The sequence below is a fragment of the Rhineura floridana genome, chromosome 7 (assembly GCF_030035675.1).
Source record: "Rhineura floridana isolate rRhiFlo1 chromosome 7, rRhiFlo1.hap2, whole genome shotgun sequence".
Taxonomy (NCBI): Eukaryota; Metazoa; Chordata; class Lepidosauria; order Squamata; family Rhineuridae; genus Rhineura; species Rhineura floridana.
The window spans coordinates 108,438,691-108,459,961 of NC_084486.1; the positions used below are offsets into that span (position 1 = coordinate 108,438,691).

A 21,271-nucleotide genomic window follows, 5' to 3' on the forward strand; every position below is an offset into this window, starting at 1 on the left:
GCCATCCAGCAAACATGGAAGGCAAAAGGTTTCCCAGTCCTGCCCTACAGTTTAATACTGGCCTTATTTGTTAACTGGAAGCATTAGTGGCCTCCAGGAATGAGTTGTCCTCTGGAACAGTGGCTCAAAGGGCTGAATGGGGGAAAGGTGGAATCAAAGAAGTAAGCAAAGGGCCATGCTGTGAAGAGGAAAGGATGCAGATTAGGATAGACCCCTGGAACTTTCTATTTCTCCTCTATACAGCTATATCCTCCTCCATTGTTTCGAGTTATCAGAAATGGGGGTGTCACGTCTCAAGGAGTGTCATAAAGCTCATAGCAAAGTTCAAAGGGCTATTTGTGAATTTGTCCAAGTTAAAATACACACTGAATTTTTCTTTTTTTGCTGTAGTTTCTCCTGAAACTACATTTTCTTTAGTTGTTTGTATTGCAGAGCAAGAGTTCCCGAACCATTTTTCCTCCATAGACCACTTGAAAATTGCTGCTGGTCTAGGCGGACCACTTAGTGGGGTTTTTTTTGCCTGTTATAGTATTGTAATTCACTGTGCTGATTTTTAGTTGTATTTGTATTCCTTCTAGTATTGTATTTTACGTTATTACAATTTGCATTCCATAAAATTCAAATTGTAACACAATAAAATGGACTGCCTTCAAGTCGATCCTGACTTATGGTGACCCTGTGAATAGGGATTTCGTGGTAAGCGGTGTTCAGAGGGGATTTACCATTGCCTCCCTCTGAGGCTAGTGCTCCCCAGCTGGCTAGGGCCTCCTCAGCTGCACAAGCCAGCCCCTTCCTTGTCTGCAACTGCCAGCTGGGGGGCAAATGGCCTCCTTGGGACTATGCAGCTTGCCCACGGCTGCACAGGTGGCAGGGCACGTAACCCCTGAGCCACTCACTGTGGGGATGATCTTTAGCTGGCCTTTGACACCCAGGAGACACGAGCGGGGATTTGAACTCACAGACTCTGGACTCCCAGCCAGGCTCTCCTCTCCTGTGTGCTAGACCAGAGGTCTACAATAAAATACAATACTGGAAATAAAGGGAATAGAAATACAATAAAAATCAATCTGAATATTTAACGTGGACATGCCATGGACCACCTAAATGAAGCTCACAGACCACTGCTGGTCCATGAGCCACAGTTTCAGAACCCCTGGTTTAGAGCAGTGTTTCCCAAACTTTTAATCCCCATGGATGATTTGAGAGTTGCTGATGATCTTGGCAGACCACTTAATGGGATTTTTTTGCCTGTTCTAGTAATTGTAATGTGCTGTACTAGATGCTGTATTTTTTAAATTGTATTTTTACATGCCATGGACAACTTGAATGAAGCTTGCAGACCAGTTTGGGAACCCCTGGTTTGGAGATAACCAGACAAAGATCAAAGCGCTCCAGAATAATGTTGCCTGAAAATGGTGGTAAGGTGACCAGAAATTCCTCCCTTTCTAGCACCCATTCAGGTGAGGTTTATTTGTGCCACTGGGCTCGCCCTCTAAAAGAACATCCTCTGTTAACACTACCCTGCAAGGACTTCTACAAAGGTATTCTCATCCCTCCTGGTCCTAGGCTCAGGGGATAATGGCGATTTACAACTGTCCCCATCCCCATGTAATTGTAATTTAATAGTAACTGTAGTAGTAATTGTAATTATAGTAATTGTAACCCCATGTAATTTAGCTGCCTTCCTTCTACTGTCCTCCTTTAGCTAAGTTTTCCCTTAGTGCTCTCCAGTTTTCCGCATCCACAGAGATCAAGGCCTTGAAGCAGACAAGGGACATTGCAAAGTTGGAGACATCTCTCTCACTGGTTTAACCTCTACCTCATAAAGAGACTCTTATAATACTCTGGTTTGAACAATGCTTTAATTGTGAGTTGGGGAAGAAAATAGAAGTGAAAGAGCAGAAGATGAAAGGTTTAAAAAATATATAGATCTCATTTTTTAAATATGGTTTATTTCTGGAAAAGGCCCTTTTCTCACCAATAACAATGCTGCATGCTGAACCGTACATTCCATAGGAGGTGACAGTACAGGACAACAATGCATTTTCTGTGTGGCGCAGCTAGGGAAGGCGATGTAAACAATGCCAGGGATTGCTGTGTAATTAGACAGATGAAACACACATTCTTTCACTTTGCTGCTGCAAGCAAGCTGCTTAACACTAAAGCTGAACCACTGCTCTGTCTAGCCCAATATTGCTTACTCCAGTTGGCAGCAGCTCACTAAAATCTTGGGCACACATCTTCAGATGTACTACGGCGATCTTTTAAACAGAGATGAATCCAGTGAAGCCACCAGCTGTTTCTAAACAGCCAACACTGGTACCTACCCAAAGGGATGATTGTGCAAGTACCTACCCGAACCTTACCTCACCAATTCAGACAGATGAACACAACCATACCCAAACACACCATCATTTATCTGGCACACCTTAATATTCCTGAGCTCAACCTCTACAGAGCATAGCCGATTCCTGCTCTGGCACACATGCTGGAAACGTGATAGGGGCATAGAACTTGCAAGAGGACTGGTATACATTTCACTGTGCTGTTGATCTGGCTATCAAGTATCATCAGGTAACCCAGAAAAAAGGAGAAATAAACCTTTTGTTCAACCAGGATTCATTCAGCAGCCACAGCAATAGAGTGGAGAGGGATTGTGCTTCTAGCGTTCAACTGGGGCAAAGAAATAACAAGAGGGTATATGCTGCAAGAGACACACAGCAGCAGCAGTTCTGTACAGCCTATGAAAATAAGCTGCAATGGGGGTGGGGTGGAAAGGAAATGAGGACAGTTGTACCAATAAGAAGAGCCCCAAACTCAATCTGACGAGTCTATTCCATCACTAGTCACAACGTGAAGCAAGAACCAGCTCTAGAATGCTACCAAGTACCTTCCTTGGACTACCTTCAAGTCGATCCCGACTTATGGCGACCCTATGAATAGGGTTTTCATGGTAAGCCGTATACTACGACCTGGGAGACCAGGGTTCAAATCCCCACACAGCCATGAAGCTGACTGGGTGACCTTGGGCCAGTCACTGCCTCTCAGCCTCAGAGGAAGGCAATGGTAAACCCCCTCTTAATACCATTTACCATGAAAACCCTATTCATAGGGTTGCCATGTCAGAATCGACTTGAAGGCAGTCCATTTCCATTTTTACCATTGCCTTCCTCTGAGGTTGAGAGGCAGGGCCTGGCCCAAGGTCACCCAGTGAGCTTCATGGCTGTGTGGGGATTCGAACCCTGGTCTCCCAGGTCCTAGTCCAACACTCTAACCACTACGCCACACTGGCTCTTGCTACCAAGTGCACCTCTCCCAATAAGAAGCCCCATACTTTCAGATTTTAACACGGACAAAGAAAACACACAGGAAAAAGGTATTTCACAAGCTAGGTCATTTAAATTCACATTAACTAGCAATCCCAGCTGTTAAGCCAAAGCATTTGGTTTGCATTGTGCAGCATGAAGTTTATATACACCTCTTAATCTAAACCTATTAAACATCTATACTTTAGGAAACTATAGCAATATGATTACTGGAAGGTTCATAGAGAAGAACTATAATAGTTGGAATACAGCAATATGACCCAATACAATGCTGTTGTAGAAATTTAGAGCTCTGATCACATCAGTGTGTCGATATTTTACATAGCAAAGCACATCTCTCTAGAATGTGAACATATCGTGCAACCAGCTGGTGGCAGCACAGAGATGCTAAAAGCTTTTAGGAACAGAACAGGCTCATCTCTCCTAGGTTCTTAATGAAATTTAGTCAGCTTGTGGAGCATTAAAATGAATGGCTTGTTTCAATCTATTGCACAATAATCCTCCAGTGCATGAAGTTTTTTACAACCATCTTCTTCTTTTTAAACTCCTAGCATTAGCCACTAGGCCATAAACATATTTGCTATTTTGCAAACTACTTTTTAAGCTTTCCCTTTAACACTAACATAAAAAGGTAGTATAGACAGCTGGGGTATCTACACAAGGACAGAGTCATTGTGCAGTATACAGATTGTTCTGTGTTATTTCAAAAATAAGGCACTGAAAAAAATCAACCTCAAGAGATTTATATTTAAAAGTCATATAAAGAATTCTTCCTCCTCATCCTGTGCATTTCCATGGCTTGTTCTTGATGCTCCCAAGGGAAAACCCAGCTGTATCTGTCCTGATCCATTCTTCCGTTTGGTAATATATGGCAATGACAGATTGCTCCTGCCCTCAGAGTGCAAGCTGATCCTGGAGCCAGCTCCTGTGAATGAACAGCAAGGTGCTTGGGACTGAAGAAGCCCATTTTGTAAGTCTTTCGAAAACCTACCTAGTGGCGAGTCACTGCATTCAGGAGGTACCACTCTATTGCCAGTGTCAACATTAGTCTCCTCCTCCTTTTGACAAAGCCAGAGTTCATGGCTGGAATGTCTCCATTTGGTGCCTAAGTTTGTGTGGGAAGAGCCTAAATCCTGCAGAGAAGAATCTACTGGACTACATGACTGGGATGAAGAGCACAAGTTACTTTGTGAGCGACTGCAAAGATTTCCCGGACTACATGTTACTCTCCACATGGACTTATTTTTATTCTTCATGGCTCGAAGTGTCCGATTTTTAGGCTGCACAATAGCTCTTCTGATGGCCAACGGGGAAGGACTGGCGTGGTAGTGGGGGAGGCCTTCCTCATGCATATTGGAAGATAGGTCTTGATTCCCATTGTGCTTTGAGTTGCCTTGAACCTATGAAACAAAAACTGAAGTTAAGCATGGCCTGATATCAGTCATGTGATCAGGTCTCCACATGATCCTGTGGAATTGTCACCTGCAAGTCAAAAATTAAAGAGGGTTCTACTAAGAATTTTTAAATTATAACCATTTTACGAAGACATTCAGATCCTGCTGAAAACTCATTGAAGAGATGTAAAGTGATGTATTATATTATTTGTATTTTTCGTATGAAATACACATAATCAAATATATATAATCAATACAACACTGATATTACAAAATGTGATGTCATGAAAAAACATTTCATTTGCACCTTGCAATTACCTTGAAGGACTATTAATTCAAACAAATGGAAGAATTATCATTAGGGCATTGTTTGAAAACAGTGTTTATTGAGGGCCATGACAATCCTCTTTCTAAAGCCTTCAGTCTTTTCAGTGAAAGCATTTCTTGCCTTTATGGCAATCTTTATTAATCAGTGAGGAATATAATATGTCTGAACATCCACCACCCTCCAAAACATATTATTATTCCCTGAATGAATACAGGAAAAGACTGAATAGAGGAAAACATGAAGGTGATATGAACAAATCCACACTAGAGCTGAGTGATAGACCTAGGTTCATACTCAGTATTACTGCAGGCACATCTACATGGCAGATTCAGGCTTGATACACTGAGCACCCTAACTGGAATCACAGAAAATTCCCTCAGGTCTCTCAGTCTTGATCCACCAACTTGATCATCTTTGATCAAGTTTTAGCTATTCTATTTATAGCTATTCTACGGGCCCTTGTGCAGTTTTTAATTAAGCTGAAGTATTCATACTTTAAAATATATATGTCAAGTTTGCCCTGCCTAAGGTCCCAAGGTGGTCTCATATCTTCAGAGACTCTCTGGTAAGACCCTTGCTCAGAGAGCTTGGTGACCCTGTTTCATCATGGGATCTCCTTCCATGTGAATATACAGTTTCCCTATGTTCTCTCCTCTTTTCTTTTCTCTTGGCTCGCCACTGGGTTCAACAGACCCAAGCCCTTCCCTCTTTCTTCCTGTCTCTCTTCTCTTCCCAGTTCCTCAGCCTTCACTGAGGTAATGCAACCCCCTTCCTTTATTTTTTCTTCCACTCTACACACTTCCTTCCTCCACCTCATTAAAATCTTTACTTGTGCTTTCTTTATGTCTGTGTCTGTCATCCCCTCTTCTCCCGACTGGAACCTGCCCCTAAAACCTCCAGACATAGTATTTTTTCCAGTAGCTGCACTTGCACTGTGGCATGAGGGTGCCCTCATGCACTCCCCCTTCTGATCTGGATACTTCTGCATCCCATCAGACTGACCGGGACATTGCATAGAAGCAGCCAGCACCTGCCACATTCCCCTCACAGTGAGATATCTCTATTGGCCAATGGAACACAACAAACTGTAGCTATGAGATGGCAAGCCATGAGCAACACTTGCAGCCTGGTGCATTACCTTAACACTGGGTATGATTGTGGATTGAAGTGTTTTGTGTTACAAAAGCATTTAGAACATGGATGTGAAACCTCCGGCCCTCCAGATGTTGGACTCTCAAGTCCCATCACCCTTGACCACTGGCCATGCTGGGGCTGATGAGAGCAGCAGTCCTACAATGTACAGAAGGCCACAGGTTCCCCACGCCTGATTTAAAGTCACTTCTGAATATAGATTCTACTGTTCAAAGATACAATACATAACACAGTTACTGAGAAGTTATACAAACCATGCATCAAGGCTGAACATGAAAGATGTTCTTGCTGCTACCCCCCCCCCAAAAAAACCCCTCCCTTTACTCCCTGGAGACCAGCTGGTCCATCCAGTTAAGTCCACAAAACCTTTTACTAGCCTGCTTGTTGACATATACCTGTAATAATAATTTACGGCTTTTATTTTTCAAAAGATGTTTTCTAATATATCCCTGCCTGGGAGACTCTTTTTTGCTACTAGTGTCTGGCTTATCAGAAACATGCTGAAGTCTAGACACTTACCAGGATCATTTAACATTTTGTCTTTCAATGGCTGAAGACTAAGCAAGTACAAGACATTTTAATCCATATTAGACTTCTTTGTTGGCTTTGTTTTGTAAAAGTGAAAATGCTCTTTTAATATTGTGACTCAGGATGGAGGCAGGTAAAAAAGTTGAACACAAATACGTGAACCTCCCCAACGTTTGTTTAAATAAATGCAAAAGAAAAAAGAGCTAAATGTAAATTTGGAGAACATTAAGGTAAGTAGAGTCTGCTCAGTGTCTGTTCAAAGGATAATAATTTTAAAAATGCTATGCTGATACTGCTTTGTAATAAATAGAAGTTGATTGGGAGTACATAGAAAACTGCTTGACACCAAGTCAAACCATTGGTCCATCTAGCTCTGAATTGATTCTAACCATTGATTTCAAAACTGCACTATTTTTTGGTTCTTTCTAAGAATTCCTGAGCAACGCTGGGCAGTTCCCACTAGTACAAAATATTTGCATCATCATCATCATCATCATCATCCATGAAGACAGCATTCTTGTTTTGCCCTAACACTACAGCTTTGTCCTATTCATGGCCCATTTAAAGACCCAATGCTGATATTCAGTTTGGAGAAGATTGCATAGGAACATACCCAGGAACCTGCCTTACACCAAATCAGATCACTGATGCTGGGGAATGAAGTGACTGCTCTACCCCAGAGCTATAGCCATTCCCCCATGCCTTGCTGACTGTGCCCACCATTTATAAACAGAAGAATACCTGAAGCAGGATCTTGTTTCCTTCATAGTCTTCAGTTTGCCACCTAGTGCTGCTGATAGGAACACAGGAATTAGGCAGAAGTGGAACCAGCTGTCCGATTTCATGCACCTTGAACTGCAACACTGAAGACTCCTTCGAGTCAACACACATTCCCAGAGGCAGCTGCTTCAAGCAGAGCTGGACCGCAATGCTTTCTGTCGTGTACAGTACAAAGGCACAAAAGCTGCTTTTCTGCACGGTTGCTTCCTTCTGCAGGATTGTTTCATAGAGCCTCACTGCATCGTCGTAGTTATCAAAGCTACAGTAGAGCGTAACACGCAGGATTTCCGTGCCATAATGAACTTGTCTTAGTCCCCACACCGGCATATGCTCATCCAGACCATAGAAATCCTGGTTATCAAGGACATGGGACGACAGCTTCCCACTGGCACTTTTGATGTGGACACGTTGCCATGGTGGGCGCTGGAAAAAGTCACGGACTTGGAAAATCCGTTCTTCCCCCAAGTCCTCATGCAAAAAAAAGAGAACAGAAGTCCCAGGGAACCTGAAGCTTTTCTGGCGGTATGTCTCATAATACTTAATGGGAGAAGTGCGTTCTGATACAAGGAAGAGGCACACATCTAGGCAAATCCATTCTTGAAGCTGGCTGAGGGCTTGCTGCAAGGGTATTGCATGTCCAGATTTGGCAAGCAGGTGCACAGTCATCACCAAGGAGTCTGCCCTTCCATCCATTGTATAGTGACCTTGAAAATACAAGTAATAATACCACTGCTGCCTCAGTGTCTACAGATTCAGGTATATGACCCACATATAACACACAAAAAAGTAAAACAATTAAAACTTGCACTTAGCCAATTCTCATTTAAGCACTTCTATATGCTTTACAAACCTCAGAATGGCACCAACACAGAGATTAATCTTGTTTTTATTACCAGCCTATTGGATGTTAAAGTTATGCATAGAAATTTAATAAGACAGGAGAGGGGGAAGTCTTGCATCTCCCAACTCCCCAGCCTGAGTTTTATTTTCTCTGCTTAAGCAGACTATGCCACACTTCCAAATCCCCAAGATCTACTCCAAATTTTATTTTACTGCAAGACTTTACGCAACCTGGTACAGAGCAATGACCAATTGTCAAGATTTCTAGTTATGGAAAAACCGCTCCTTTCCAACACTATAAAACACAGAATATAAAATTGTTAGTTGTAAATTAGCCCTGGGAGCTCCTCAGACCCTGTTGCCGTCTCTGGGCAAATGCAAGGTGATGGTTATATTTTAAAGGCTCGGCACTGTTTTCTTCTTTCAATCCCTGTGCCAAGTGTTGGGGTTTGTGTGTATATTTCTACAAAACTTGCAGTCTTCCTGAGACAACACCCTCCTGTGCTGTGCTGATAACCCCCCCTTCTTTCTAAAGAACAAAGGACAACTGAAGAGACGTCAATGTGGATACAACAGATAACAGATGTCTATCTCCTAGACGCAATTTCAGGAAAGACAAGACTTCAGGGAAATAGCTTCTAAATGCCGGCTTTTATGCATGGCTATTTCACACTCAGCCATTTGGCTCTGCTCCAGTTGTTCCAGAGGCCTTATTTCCTCATGGTAACCTCCAAGTGTGCACGTGCACATGCAAGAGAAAATTTGCTAGAAATGTTTCCTGTTTATTTGTTGCATACTTACCAAAGTCATGGATTTGGAATCAATCCTGCAAGCATAAAGTTCTTTGATTCAATCCTTTAGAACATTTAAGCACACTCAATTTTTTATCCCACCTCTCCTTCAAAGGCCTCAGGATGACTTACAAGTCTGTCTGCCCATCCCTCCCTCCCTCCCCCCAACCACTCTGTGAGATGGGGAGTGCAAGACTATAACTGTCCCAAGGTCACCTACTGAGCATCATGGCTCACTGGAGATTTGGACCAGGTTCTCCCCAGTCTTAGTCTGGATTTCTGACCACTACAGCCCAGGCCACATGGAAGCAAATTCCACATAGCGGTGTTAACATTTAATAACTCAGTGACCTGACCAAGGCTGATCAAGTGAGATCTAATCATACAACAGGCAGCCCTGGGGAACCCCAATTCCAAGGGACAGATCAATGCGATTCCCCACACCCATGCAGTTTATTTATTATTCATTCAAAATTTATTTATAAAAATACTTGTAGACTGCAATTTCATTTTAACTAGATGTACACAATAAAAACCATAAAAATTTAAAACAGATCACCAGCTAACTGTTACATATGAACAATTGAAATGCTTCCCTGGCTGCATAGGAAGCACTCAGAGAAAAGCAGTTTCCTGTGCAGTTATGGTAGTATTGATAGGATCCCTGCAGCTCGTAATTATCAAAGTTTGCCAACCATAACCCTACCAGTGGTGAAGGGCTGGCACAAGGGGTCAGCATAATTAGGCATCTGCTAAGGCCCCAAACACTTCACGGGCCACACTTCTAACCACAGATGAAAGATTGATAGTTTTAAAGGGATTGATCTCTTTTTAAAAGAAATCAGTTTGGCTTCTATAAAACTAGCACAGAATTAAACCAATTAACATGCATAACTGATCCAGGACATTATTCTAAAACTAATCCAGAGTATCCTTAGTAAGGACGAAGGGCATAAGGAAAAAGTTCCCTCTCTTTACCACAAAGTTTTTGGAATACCGTTTTCTTGTTCCAAGATATACCTATTCATGTGTTCCAGAACCAGTATAGCCCAATGGATAAGAAATTTGACTTCAGTCAGGGAGATCTGGGTTAGAAATCTGTGGCTTCTCTCTCAAAAGACTCTATTCCCCAACTGTAAAATGAGCATAGCAGTGGAATGCAAATTTTATGTAAATCAAGAGTGCCATATGCAGAAATGCTATATTATTAACTGTATTTTGTTTAAACAAGGCAGGAATAACAGTGACAGAATCATTGCCTGCCATTTTGGGGATTTCATAGCTGCAAGTAAAGCAGACTCCAGATTGCAGCAAACGCAAAACCCATACTCAAGACACTGCAAAGAGCAAACAAAAGATGGCTCCACTTGCAGTGTTGCTTGGATACCACATGCTTAAAACTATCTTTCTCGGGAGCTTCTAAAGCAAGGGGGGGGGGGGGAGAAGACATCACACAATACAGCAATTATCCTATTATCAGTAATTGCCACTTGTTTCCTGTTTTCCTGCACAACCTTCCTGTGTGGGAGTATGCTAATACTCTATCTTACTGAAAACCCTAATTTTCCTAAGTGTGGATGTTGCCCTGTTTCCCCAGCTGTTACTTAGATAGGTTTCACTAACAATATCCCATGCTTTGGCATACACAGATTTATTCTTCTCTTCACCCACCCACTTTTTGTTTTGTTCTGTGTGTGAAGACTTTGTGACACCCATATTGAGCTGGAAAAAAGGGGAGTGCATATTTTAAGAGATATTTCTGAGGTAACACGGGTCATAGTCAACCTTTAAAACACAATGGCTTTGCACACATCAGATTCAACTCCAAACATCTCTAGGTTAAAAGACTGCAGTAGAAGGACTGGGATACCTGTACCTCTCATGGTGAAAAATACTAGGCTAAGGAGCTTCAGTCATCATGCAGATCACTATATACCCTAATCTTGCAATATATTTTTAATTATCATATTGCTCTTGAAATGTAAAATATCTTCTGGGCAAAGGTTAGACCATCAATATCCCAACCAGCATAGTCACTGTCTACTTCAGTTGAGAGGAGGGCGTTTGGAGAGAGGAACGAGGGCCAGGATTTCGTCTCGATCGTCCCAGAGTGCAGGACACAAAATAATGGGTGAAATTACAGGAAGCTAGATTTCGACATAACATCAGGAAAAACTTCCTGTTAGAGCAGTACAACAATGGAACCAATTACTAGGGAGGTAGTGGGCTCTCCAACACTGGAGGCATTCAAGAGGCAGCTGAACAGCCGCCTGTCGGGTATGCTTTAAGTTGGATTCTTGCACTGAGGAGGGGATTGGACTCAATGGCCTTATAGGCCCCTTAAAACGGTGCTATTCTATACGATTCTATGGATACATCTCTACACTTGCTTCTCACTCTTCTGATTTCTCAGCTACTTTCAAAATACTTTTAAAAAACCATCCAGTGAATCCTAAGATGGAGTAACATATTCTTCTATGAGAACAAAGAGGTAGGGAGGTGCAAGCCATAAGTTCATACCTGTCTTTCTCTGTGTCTCAGTCATACAACAGGACATGACATAACCCTATATAGCCAATTTTAGGAAACATACTAAAATAGAAAACATACTAAAATAGGTTTAAAATGCATAGTTTAGGATAACCTATGCTTAGAAATGCACACACTGAGAAAAAATATTTATTTAAATACAAATAATAATTGTCTGGCCAATGCAGAAATGGGACAGAACAGGCTTATGAATGAACACACCAAATTGATACGGAAATAAATGGCTCCTTCCATCCCTACTTGCTTTACAACACAACCCCAACTCTGTTTGCTCAGATACAAGTCCCACCATGTCCAATAGGGCTCAAGGGTTTACTCCCAGGTTAAGTATGCATAGGATTTCAGCCTCACAGAGCAATCCTAACCTCCAATCCACAGTGCTGGAAGGGGTCAGGAAGCAGTGGAGGTATCCCTTTTCTGGATTCCACCAATATGTATTAATAGACCTTATCCCAGTCAGCATCTGTGTTGGAATTACTTTTTTAGATATTTTAAAATCTTTTTTAAAAGATACTTTGTTTTACTATGGTTTTAAAGAAGTTTTGTTTTAACAAGTTTTTAAATCTTTCGTTTTTAAGATGTTTTTGAGTGGTTCGTAGTGTTTTTGTTTGCTGCGCTGGACTCCTTCTGGAAGGAAGGGCAGGAAATAAATTTAATTTAATTAACTAATAATATCAGGGACCTTTATGGCTATAGATGTCCTAACTGTACCTGTCAAAGCAGAGGTGGGCACAAAATGTATAAATCCACAAAATATGGTGGCTCTGTTGCAGAGCTGGGCTGACCAAAGACCAGTTGGGTCCTAAGCTGGTCCAGCTTCCAGTGATGGGCCTGAACCCGGTCCCTCTGCAAAATCAGGAAGAACCCACCCACACATTGGCCCTGACTGGCTTGGACAGCAGGGCTCTGAAAACAGCAGTAGCTCCACCACTCCCGGCTGGGAGTCAGAACTGCTCCCTTATACAATTAAGGCAAATTACAATACTGAGCATACCAAATAGGTTAAGGCAATATTTTTCAGAAGGTGCAGTTCAATAGATCCCACGTAAGTATAAACATAATTGTTATTTCATTCTCATATATGATGATGAATATCATCATGGGTGGGGTGTTTCCCCAGGCTGCCGCACCACCTCCTGCCTTTGGGGGGCTTGTACAAAACTGCTGCACGAATGGGACTGTAACATTATGGGTGGGGTGTCTCTAGGAGCAAAGTTGAAACTGTCCAATTTCCTTTTATTTTTGCTGTATTGCCAAGTAGCATAATGTTGCCTGCTAACGGATGTAATGTTATATTCATAGTGTTAAAAAGGGGGTTGTGTTTGCTGTGATATTTGTTATGTTATCGTTCTATTGGGGCTTTATTATTTTTGTTATTATGAAATTGTTTTGTAATTGTTGCTTACTTTGTTGTAAGCTGAAAATTTTTGTGGGAAGGTGGCATACAAATAAAAAGGATGATGTTGTTGATGATAATGATATATGTTACATGTGAATATAACCTTTATGGTTCCTCTGAGTAACGCAGTGGTTTGGCTTATTTTTTTTATAATTATAAGAGGAATATTATTAGATATTCCTTTAAGCTATCTTTTCCTGTACTATTGGCTGCTATGCTACCATATTCATTTCATTCTTTCTATAAAAAAGTAAAATTAACCTTTTAAGGAAAGTTTGTGTTATTCTCCAGTTTAGAAAAGATAAAGCTTACCTTTATGCAAGCAGCAGGCACCGCCGGCCTTAAATTTGTCTTTTGGCTTTAAATAGCCCACATTTTGTCCTCCCATGAAACAAGCCCTTGACAGCTTTTCTAATTGGTAATTTATATTGTAGCTGGCATTACATTGTCACTTCTGCCTCTCTAGGCAGCTCCGTTTGAATTGTTCATGAAGCCTCAAAAATTTGGTCTTTTCAAATTCTGTAACTCCACCAAAGGGGGGGGGTGGGAACCAGAGAGAGAAAAGGAGAAAAAAGTCCCTCCTGAATAAATTTCATTGGAATGGTAAATATAATAGCTGAGAGTTAGATTCCCAAAGAATGAAGTTTGACTGTCCCTGTCTTAGCCAATGTTATCCCAATCAAGGCCAGATGCAACTCCTATGGTGTCTCTCTAATGCCAACAAAGAAAGATACTGCTCTTGTATGGAAAGTATAAAAAATGTAAGTGAAATGGGCAGAGCAATCCAAACCCCCTTACATGGGACTGTGGGGGATTGGGATTGAGTGGAGGCACCTCTCCGCTTGGCTCTCCTGGCTCAGCCAACCTCCTGCTGGCCACCAGTGAAGGAGTGATACAAGGGTCACTCTGTCAATGCCGACTTTCCTCTTCCATCTGCAGATTATGTGGGCGGCTGATGGTTTCCATGCTAGCAAAAAGCCCTGAAATGGGACGTTCCGAGGGTGGGAAGCAGCGTGTGATGCCCTGGATCCCAAGCTGGTCTCACAGCCATTGCTGCCTGACATCAGGCCTCACTGCTGCCCCAGCCTGGAGCTGCCAGAGAGATAATGTCTAATCATTTCACACACCTTCTGCTACTGTTGCCATGAGTGGCTGGACTGCGGCAATGGCTCTGCAAAGCCTGAGGGTGGTGGGTTAGGACTGCAGCCTAAAGCATTGCTTTCTACTCTCATGTGTAATTCATTCATCATGTGTGAAAACCACTCATTTGTAGTTAGTGTTGAAGCACAGCTACTAGCCGTTTCAGAACAGTTTCAGCTATTCCACAGAAGATGACCATTCACCTATTTTAAAAGCAAGTGGTCATGAGTTATATGATGATGAAAAGGCTATAATGGAAGAAGTCAACAATCAATTTTTTTTTAAATAAACTGGCTATCACATAACAGTTTGTTTTATTTATTTGAATAATTTATATATTGCTTAACACCATATTCTCTAAGCGGTGTACAGTAAGGTTAAAAAGACACAATAAAGTCAGAAAACTTACTTGAAATGACTTGTGAAATAAAAAGGTTTTCACAAGGCACTGGAAGTTCAACACCGAGGGGGGCCTGTCTGATCTCAGCTGGGAGTGAGTTCCACAGAATTGGGCCCACAATACTGAATGCACGGTTCCTGGTGGAAACGAGCTATGCGTCTGAGCCATGGGAGAACACTAACAGTGACTCAGTGATTAGGCAGGGATATAAGGAATCAGGCTGTACTTAAGGTATGCAGAACCCAAGTTGTTAAGGGACTTGAATTAATTCAAGAACCTTGAACTTGGCCTGGTAATAGATGGGCAACTAGTGCAAGTTTTAAAGCACTGGTGTTATGTGCCGGGGGGGTGGGGGAGAGTCTGTCCCCATCAACAGTCTAGCAACAGCATTTTGCACCAGCTGGAGCTTCCAGGCCAAGCCCAATGGGAACCCCATAGAGTGTGAGATTCATATGGGAAAAGACAACCTTGTGAATCTCCCACTGTCAAGAAATTCTGCTTATTTTGTTGCTCTCAACATCAATCACATTCTCATGAAATAGGAATATACCTTATTTATAACAGTATGCATACATATTGTATAGGTAAAAGCAACATCACACACTGCTGTAATCAAACAACGTACGTGAAGTATGTTTTTCTTGGTAGTTTTGAAAAATTGGTTTTAAAAGTTGATAAGGTTTTTTTAAACACACACTAAAATATAGCACTGCATTACAGAAGTGATCTCTAGTACTTTACAAAGCACATCTGAATGAGCAGCAATTTCACTTTTGGCCAATTCCTCAAGTAGAGTCTTTATGATCCCCCTTTGCAACCTCTGTCGGGTGAAGACTTATGTATGTATCAGCCTCCCCCAACCTAGTGTGCTCCAGATGTTTTCAGCTACAACTCCCATCAGTCCTCACTGGAACAGTAATGCTGACTGAGGCTGATAGGAGCTGTGGTCCAAAGTATCTTGAAGGCACTAGGTGGAGGAAGGCTGATACACATCTATCTGTAAGAAAGTAATGCTAATTCATGCCAGTCTGTCATAAGAATTGCAGTTGGGGAGGATGAGCAGCACCAGTTCTCATAAAGCAGAAAACCTCATTGGTATTCAGACAGCCGCTAGAATTACAGCTCAAAACAAGGCTTCTGTTCTTTGCATTCTTCAAAGAGAATGGAAAGAACCCAACAAACTAAAGTTTGTGGACTAGTTTTCAAAAGACTCTGGACTTCAAATCTCTAGCATTCCTTCTTAAATCAAAGCATATATACTATAAGAATCAGATTACTTACTTGTGGCAAATGCTATCAATCCACAGCAGTGTAACCTGAAAAAAAAAAAGAAATTATTATTCTTATGGGGTACTTTGGATAATCTGGTTCATCCAAGACCTCTCATTTCATTTAGGGTGCTTTCAAATGGCACTCCTCCTTTGGTGTTGTTGCCAACTGATGGCAGGGCTGCTTCAAGAAAGCCAGATGGGCTGGGTACACTGTGACCCATCCAAAAAAGCCCTTCACTCCATAAAGCCCAATTCAATAATTGTTGCAAGGGAGGCGGGGAAGTCTTTCTGAGAGTGCTGCCGGGGAGGGGAGAGTTAACCCCCCCCCCAAGCAGCAGTCTCAAGGATGATCTCACGCCCTCTGACAATTGGGCTTGAAGAAAGCAGAAATGTTTTATTAAAACCTAACTTAGGAGGGGAGAGTGTTTTGTCTGGGCCACGTCCACCTAACTCCCAGAGGACTGACCAAAGAAGCCGATGGGACCCTTGGCTGACACCCCCCCCCCAAATAAAGCATCACAGTCCAAAGCCTCTGTTGCCGAGGGAGCAGAGTCCCAGCAGTGGAATGGAGACTCCCTGGCGCGGCTATTGGAGGAGCCTCTAGGTGAGGCTCAGGATTACTATGCAACGCTGTAGATAATGACTAAATTACTTTCAAAGCCCTTTCTAATTCTAAAAATCTATTATTTTAACTCCCCATAGGTTAGTAATTTTAACCTTTATCTATAGCCAAACAGACTCAACCAATACTCCTCAGAGCCTACGGCCTCTGCATATCCTGCCCCATTGCAAGGCCCCTGGAGAGCACCCCCTTAACAGCACCTTCTTGTGTTCCAAGTGTGCAGGAGAGTCATTCTCAGTAGTCATTCCATAAGGATGGACCTCCCCACCCCCACTCCTGCCATCTGCCAGATTCTAAGCTTCAAAATATTAGTGAATAAAAGGCAACAAAAGCTGTGCAGGCTTATTTTCAGCTCTATTATTATTATTAATTACATTTGTATACCACCCCATCGCCGAAACTCTCTGGGTGGTTTACAACAATTAAAAACATTAAAAACAAATACACAAATTTAAAAACACATGCTAAAATGGCTGGGAGAAGAGGAAAGTCTTGACCTGGCGCCGAAAAGATAAGTGCTTAATTGTTTTGTTTTCGAGGTGTCTTGTCAATATAGTGCACGGTGGACATCATACTGCTACAGGACAACAGTATCCCAATTTTGAACTAGTAAAGGGGAGTTTCACACTTTTCATACTCTTGAGCAAAAGGTGGTCTGTTGTATGAGGACCGAGAGGAAGAGAGACCATGGTGGAGCAATTTCAGGTGGACCATCAAACACTGTAGGTTGCTGGGATTCTTGCAAAGAATGTTGGACTATATCAAACATGGTCTGATTTAGTAAGATAATGACCTTATTAAGCTGTAGTGCTTGCTCAGTGCTAGTTACTTACATCAGCTATGCCTCGACTGTTAAAGGGATCCCGGTTAAGCATTCTTGCTTTATGAACTAGAAACATAGTGGGACCATAGGGATTCTAGTAAACAAAATAAGTAGGGAATGCAAGGCTGAAGTTCGTCCACTGCTGCTTTGTGAGGTTAAGGACTGATAGAAACTTTCTAAGCAGATTTGCCTTTCCTTAAAAGGAGGAGCAAGTTTTATGCTGATTATAATACTTGGTATTTCATGTCCCAGTCTCTTAGCCATTGCACTAGATTAGCTCTAAAGATCAAAAGTAGCATTGCTACCTCACACTCCGCCTCCAAACCCCAGCTCAAAACATACTTCTCTGAAGCCACTGGCTTAGATCCTTCCAGTGCAACTCTAACCATGAATTCTATTGAATTCAGTGGGGCTTACTCCTGGGTAAATGGGGTTAGGATTGCAGCCTTAGTCCTCATCCACAACTTAAACAAAACTAACAGGACAATCCTAAAATATAAGAAAATGCCAGTTCATTTGAGAATTATTCCAAGGTTAAGTGTGTATAAGATTGAAGGTTAAATGAGCAACTGCATTTTCTTGCATTTATCCCTTGTTGCCTCTCCAGCGTCTTGATCTAAAGTCAGAGATTGTACTTATATTTTGCTTATGTTGCTTTCTAACATGCTACATACGCTGATAGTGCTACATTAATAATGATTTTATTTGCTCCCACAGATAGGTCACTGTTTACCACCACAATGCTAAAACAATCTATTAAGAGCCATATCAACTCTCTTCTTTCTTCACCCCTCCCCCAAGACATCACCTCATTTTCTTGGAGACTACAGAACTGTTCCCATAGCAGTTCTGAGTGAAATGCAAGAAGAGAAGCCACAGACCAAAGCGAAACCTAAGTCAAAAGGTCATATTTCTCAAATAACCAAGCCAGGAGGATGACTAAGTGCAAGCTACCATGGCAACCTCGTGCTATATTTCTTTGCAAACTGGAATTGCTTTTTTTGCTTTTACTTTTGCTTTTACATATACTACTTTGTGAAGATTTTTTCTTGATTTAGCTGTAAAAACATTTATGTATGTCTAAATAAAATTTAAAAAATAGATACTACAAAGGGTTCCATCATATGACCCTTTACATGCTCCTTATTCAACAACAGAATAGTACCGTAAATCTACTTTGCACCAAATGTAAGCCAAGAGTTAAATAGACAGTGAAAGGCTCCTTGCAATACACACTTAATACATCCATATTTTTGGAGAGCGAAGGATGTGTGCGCAAGTAGAAGGAAAAAACAAAGCAGATATAAACTATCTATTATGTGAATACAATGGGAGGAGGAGAGAGAATGAAAAGAACTGCATATCTCACAAACGCTTGATAAATCTCTTTGGGGACAGAACCAATAATGTGTACATTGTGTTACAAGCTTAATGGCGCAATCCTGGGCAGGTCTACTCAGAAACTAGCCCCAATGAATTCAACAGAATTTACTCAGAGGTGCCTTTCTGAGGTAAGCCTAGTGCTACAATTCTCTCATGGACGCAAGTCTCTCTGAAATCATTGGGATTTACTTCTGAATAAACATGCCCTTCTTAAAACATTAAAAGGAAAACTGGAAATAGTTCACTATTTGCAACTAAAAGTTGATCTGCAAAGGAAAGACTCGTATAAACAAATTCACAGAGAAAAAGACTATCAAGAGCTACTAGTCATGATGGCATTTTTAATATATCTAATTATTATAATTAGTGTCGCTGGTCCCATGCTGTAGAATACTCTTCCAGCAGAGATTCAGCAGCCATGCTCACTTCTGCCTTTCAGGCTCTATGCAGACAGGCTTTTACATCTGTTTAATGATCCACTTTAATCATCCCCAGCGCTATTATGACTGTAGTATCTATACACTAAGACATGGGGTGGGGTCAGGGTATCTTTCGCTCAGGAGAGGAAATTTTATTTGAAATGTACTGTTATTCTTCTACTCTATGTTGTTCAACTGTGTTTTGTTGTAATATGACCTGTATTTTAATATGTATTTTCCTTTTACATGTTTAATTGTGGTAGCACATATGTAAAAGGCTCTGAAAAATAAAGATTCATTTCATTTCATATCCACTGTTGATAATTTGTATTGTTTTTAATGCTGTTTTATTGTTGTACAGAACCCTGGTATTTTAATGTTATGGCAGTATAGAAATAGTTTTATATATAAATATTAAAATTGGTTAAAACAATTTACAATCAGAAGGGTATTATGTTTAGGTTAGAAGCAGTGCACCTCTGAATACCAGTTGCGGGGGGGGGGGGCACAGAGAGGAGCAGCTATTTCCCCCTCATATCCTGCTTTCTGGGCTTCTCAGGGGCAACTTAGGCAGCCGCTGTGCGAAACACAATGCTGCACTAGACCGACCTTTGGTTGGATCCTGCAATGCTCTTTGTACGCTCCTCCCGTTCTCAGCCCCATCAGATGACTTATACCAATGGTCTTCAACTAGTGGGTCAGGACCCACAACCCAGTCACAGATTTAAGGTGGTTGCAAAAGCGGCGTTGTGTTGTTGTTACGTGCCTTCAAGTCGATTACGACTTATGGCGACCCTATGAATCAGTGACCTCCAAAAGCATCTGTCATGAAGCACCCTGTTCAGATCTTGCAAGTTCAGGTCTGTGGTTTCCTTTATGGAATCAAAAGCGGCGTTACCATCATACAAAACGTATGGTTAAACAAAAAAGGGTTCCCGAATGTACGTTTGGGTTTAAAGTGGTGGGTTCCAAGTCTGAAGAAGTTGGAGTCGATTGACTTACACCACTTTCACCTCACCTGATGAAATATTGAAAGCTACATCACTCCTGTTTCCAGCCTCCGCTCCAGTGAAAGAACACGGTCATCTGCAGGTGACGGAGAGACTTGGAAAGGGGTGGGCTGGAGGAGAGAGGAGCCTTCGTTTTCGCAGCTTGGGCAAAAGAGTTTGGAAAGTGGCCTTCGGGGTGGCGGGTTAAAGGAGCAGACCCTGAACCGTAGGAAAGAGCACAAACAAACCGACGCCTATTACCCTTGTTTCTGCTGAAACACATCCACCCACCCCCGCTGCAAGGAAGGGGAGTAAGGATAAGGGAACAGGGAAGAGCAGCGTGGGACGCCGAAAAGCAGCTCCGCCGCAGCCTGGATACCAAACAACAAACGCTTTAGCGACCGGCTTCCTGCTTACTCCAGCAGCGCCGCGCCTACCTGGCAGAGTCAGCCCTCGACTCCATGACGCCCTTATCGAGAAGCGGCGGCGGCGGCGGAGCATCCTCCGGCTGCTGTTCCAGCACTTACTCGATCCCATCCTGCAACAAGTGAGTCAAGAACTCGGCTTCGCCCGCCCAGCACCATTATTCAGGCCCCGCCCCTACATACGTCACGCTGGGCGGGGCCACTCTCCCTCTTCTCATGTGATTCCGTCCTGAGTTTTGCCCGGGAACGCAAAGCGACGACCAGCCAATGCAATTATTTAGCTTGGGTTTAAATAGGGGTGGGACAGAAGGACTTAGTTCAGTGGAAGCGCGCATGATTGTATATGGATGGTGCTAGGTTTAATCCCTATTATACAGAGCGGGGAACCCTTTTCAGCCGGGGCCGCAAGCCCTTCTTGACAACCTTCTGAGGGCCACGTGCCAGGAGCAAAAGTGGGCGGAGCAATAAATGCAAATTTTACCTTCCTATAGCAGCCTAGTTTCTATGCGCACCCCTCTGTAACGTCCATGAAGACCATTAAGAGGCATTGTCAGAATGCAAGGATACATTCCACCTAGGCAGCCACACACACACGCCGCCTGTGAAGGACAGCTGGTGAGGGATGTGGCCTGGGGAGAGTGCCAAGTGCCAGACAGAGAGGCCTGGATAGATGCCTTTATCCCCCAGGCTTCAGATTTCCCACTGTATTCC

General features: G+C 42.3%; 1 protein-coding gene across 5 annotated transcripts; it reads right to left on the reverse strand.

Moving 5' to 3' along the window:
- Positions 1–3,379: 3,379 nt before the first annotated feature.
- FAM124B (family with sequence similarity 124 member B) lies at positions 3,380–20,811 on the reverse strand. Of its 5 annotated transcripts, XM_061634448.1 has the most exons (6): positions 20,573–20,811; positions 20,165–20,354; positions 15,910–15,944; positions 13,401–13,607; positions 7,470–8,212; positions 3,380–4,726 (listed from the first exon to the last, which is right to left on the reverse strand). In XM_061634448.1, exons 4-6 carry the CDS (start codon positions 13,474–13,476, stop codon positions 4,082–4,084), a joined length of 1,464 nt encoding a protein of 487 aa, XP_061490432.1. In that variant the 5' UTR covers positions 13,477–13,607; positions 15,910–15,944; positions 20,165–20,354; positions 20,573–20,811; the 3' UTR covers positions 3,380–4,081. The 5 variants fall into 5 exon arrangements, with proteins under 5 accessions (XP_061490432.1, XP_061490436.1, XP_061490434.1 ...); XM_061634452.1 differs by lacking the exon at positions 13,401–13,607 and having other exon boundaries at positions 20,573–20,810; XM_061634450.1 differs by lacking the exon at positions 20,165–20,354 and having other exon boundaries at positions 20,573–20,600.
- Between the last annotated feature and the right edge of the window lie 460 nt (positions 20,812–21,271).

Bases quoted from the DNA above. Each gene is read 5' to 3' on its own strand.
- FAM124B (XM_061634448.1), bottom strand. From the start codon at position 13,476: ATGGGAGGACAAAATGTGGGCTATTTAAAGCCAAAAGACAAATTTAAG. The intron at 8,213-13,400 runs GTAAGCTTTATC...TGTATTTTCAAG, and splicing joins TGCCTGCTGCTTGCATAAAG to GTCACTATACAATGGATGGA. The intron at 4,727-7,469 runs GTATTCTTCTGT...TTTGTTTCATAG, and splicing joins GAAACAAGATCCTGCTTCAG to GTTCAAGGCAACTCAAAGCA.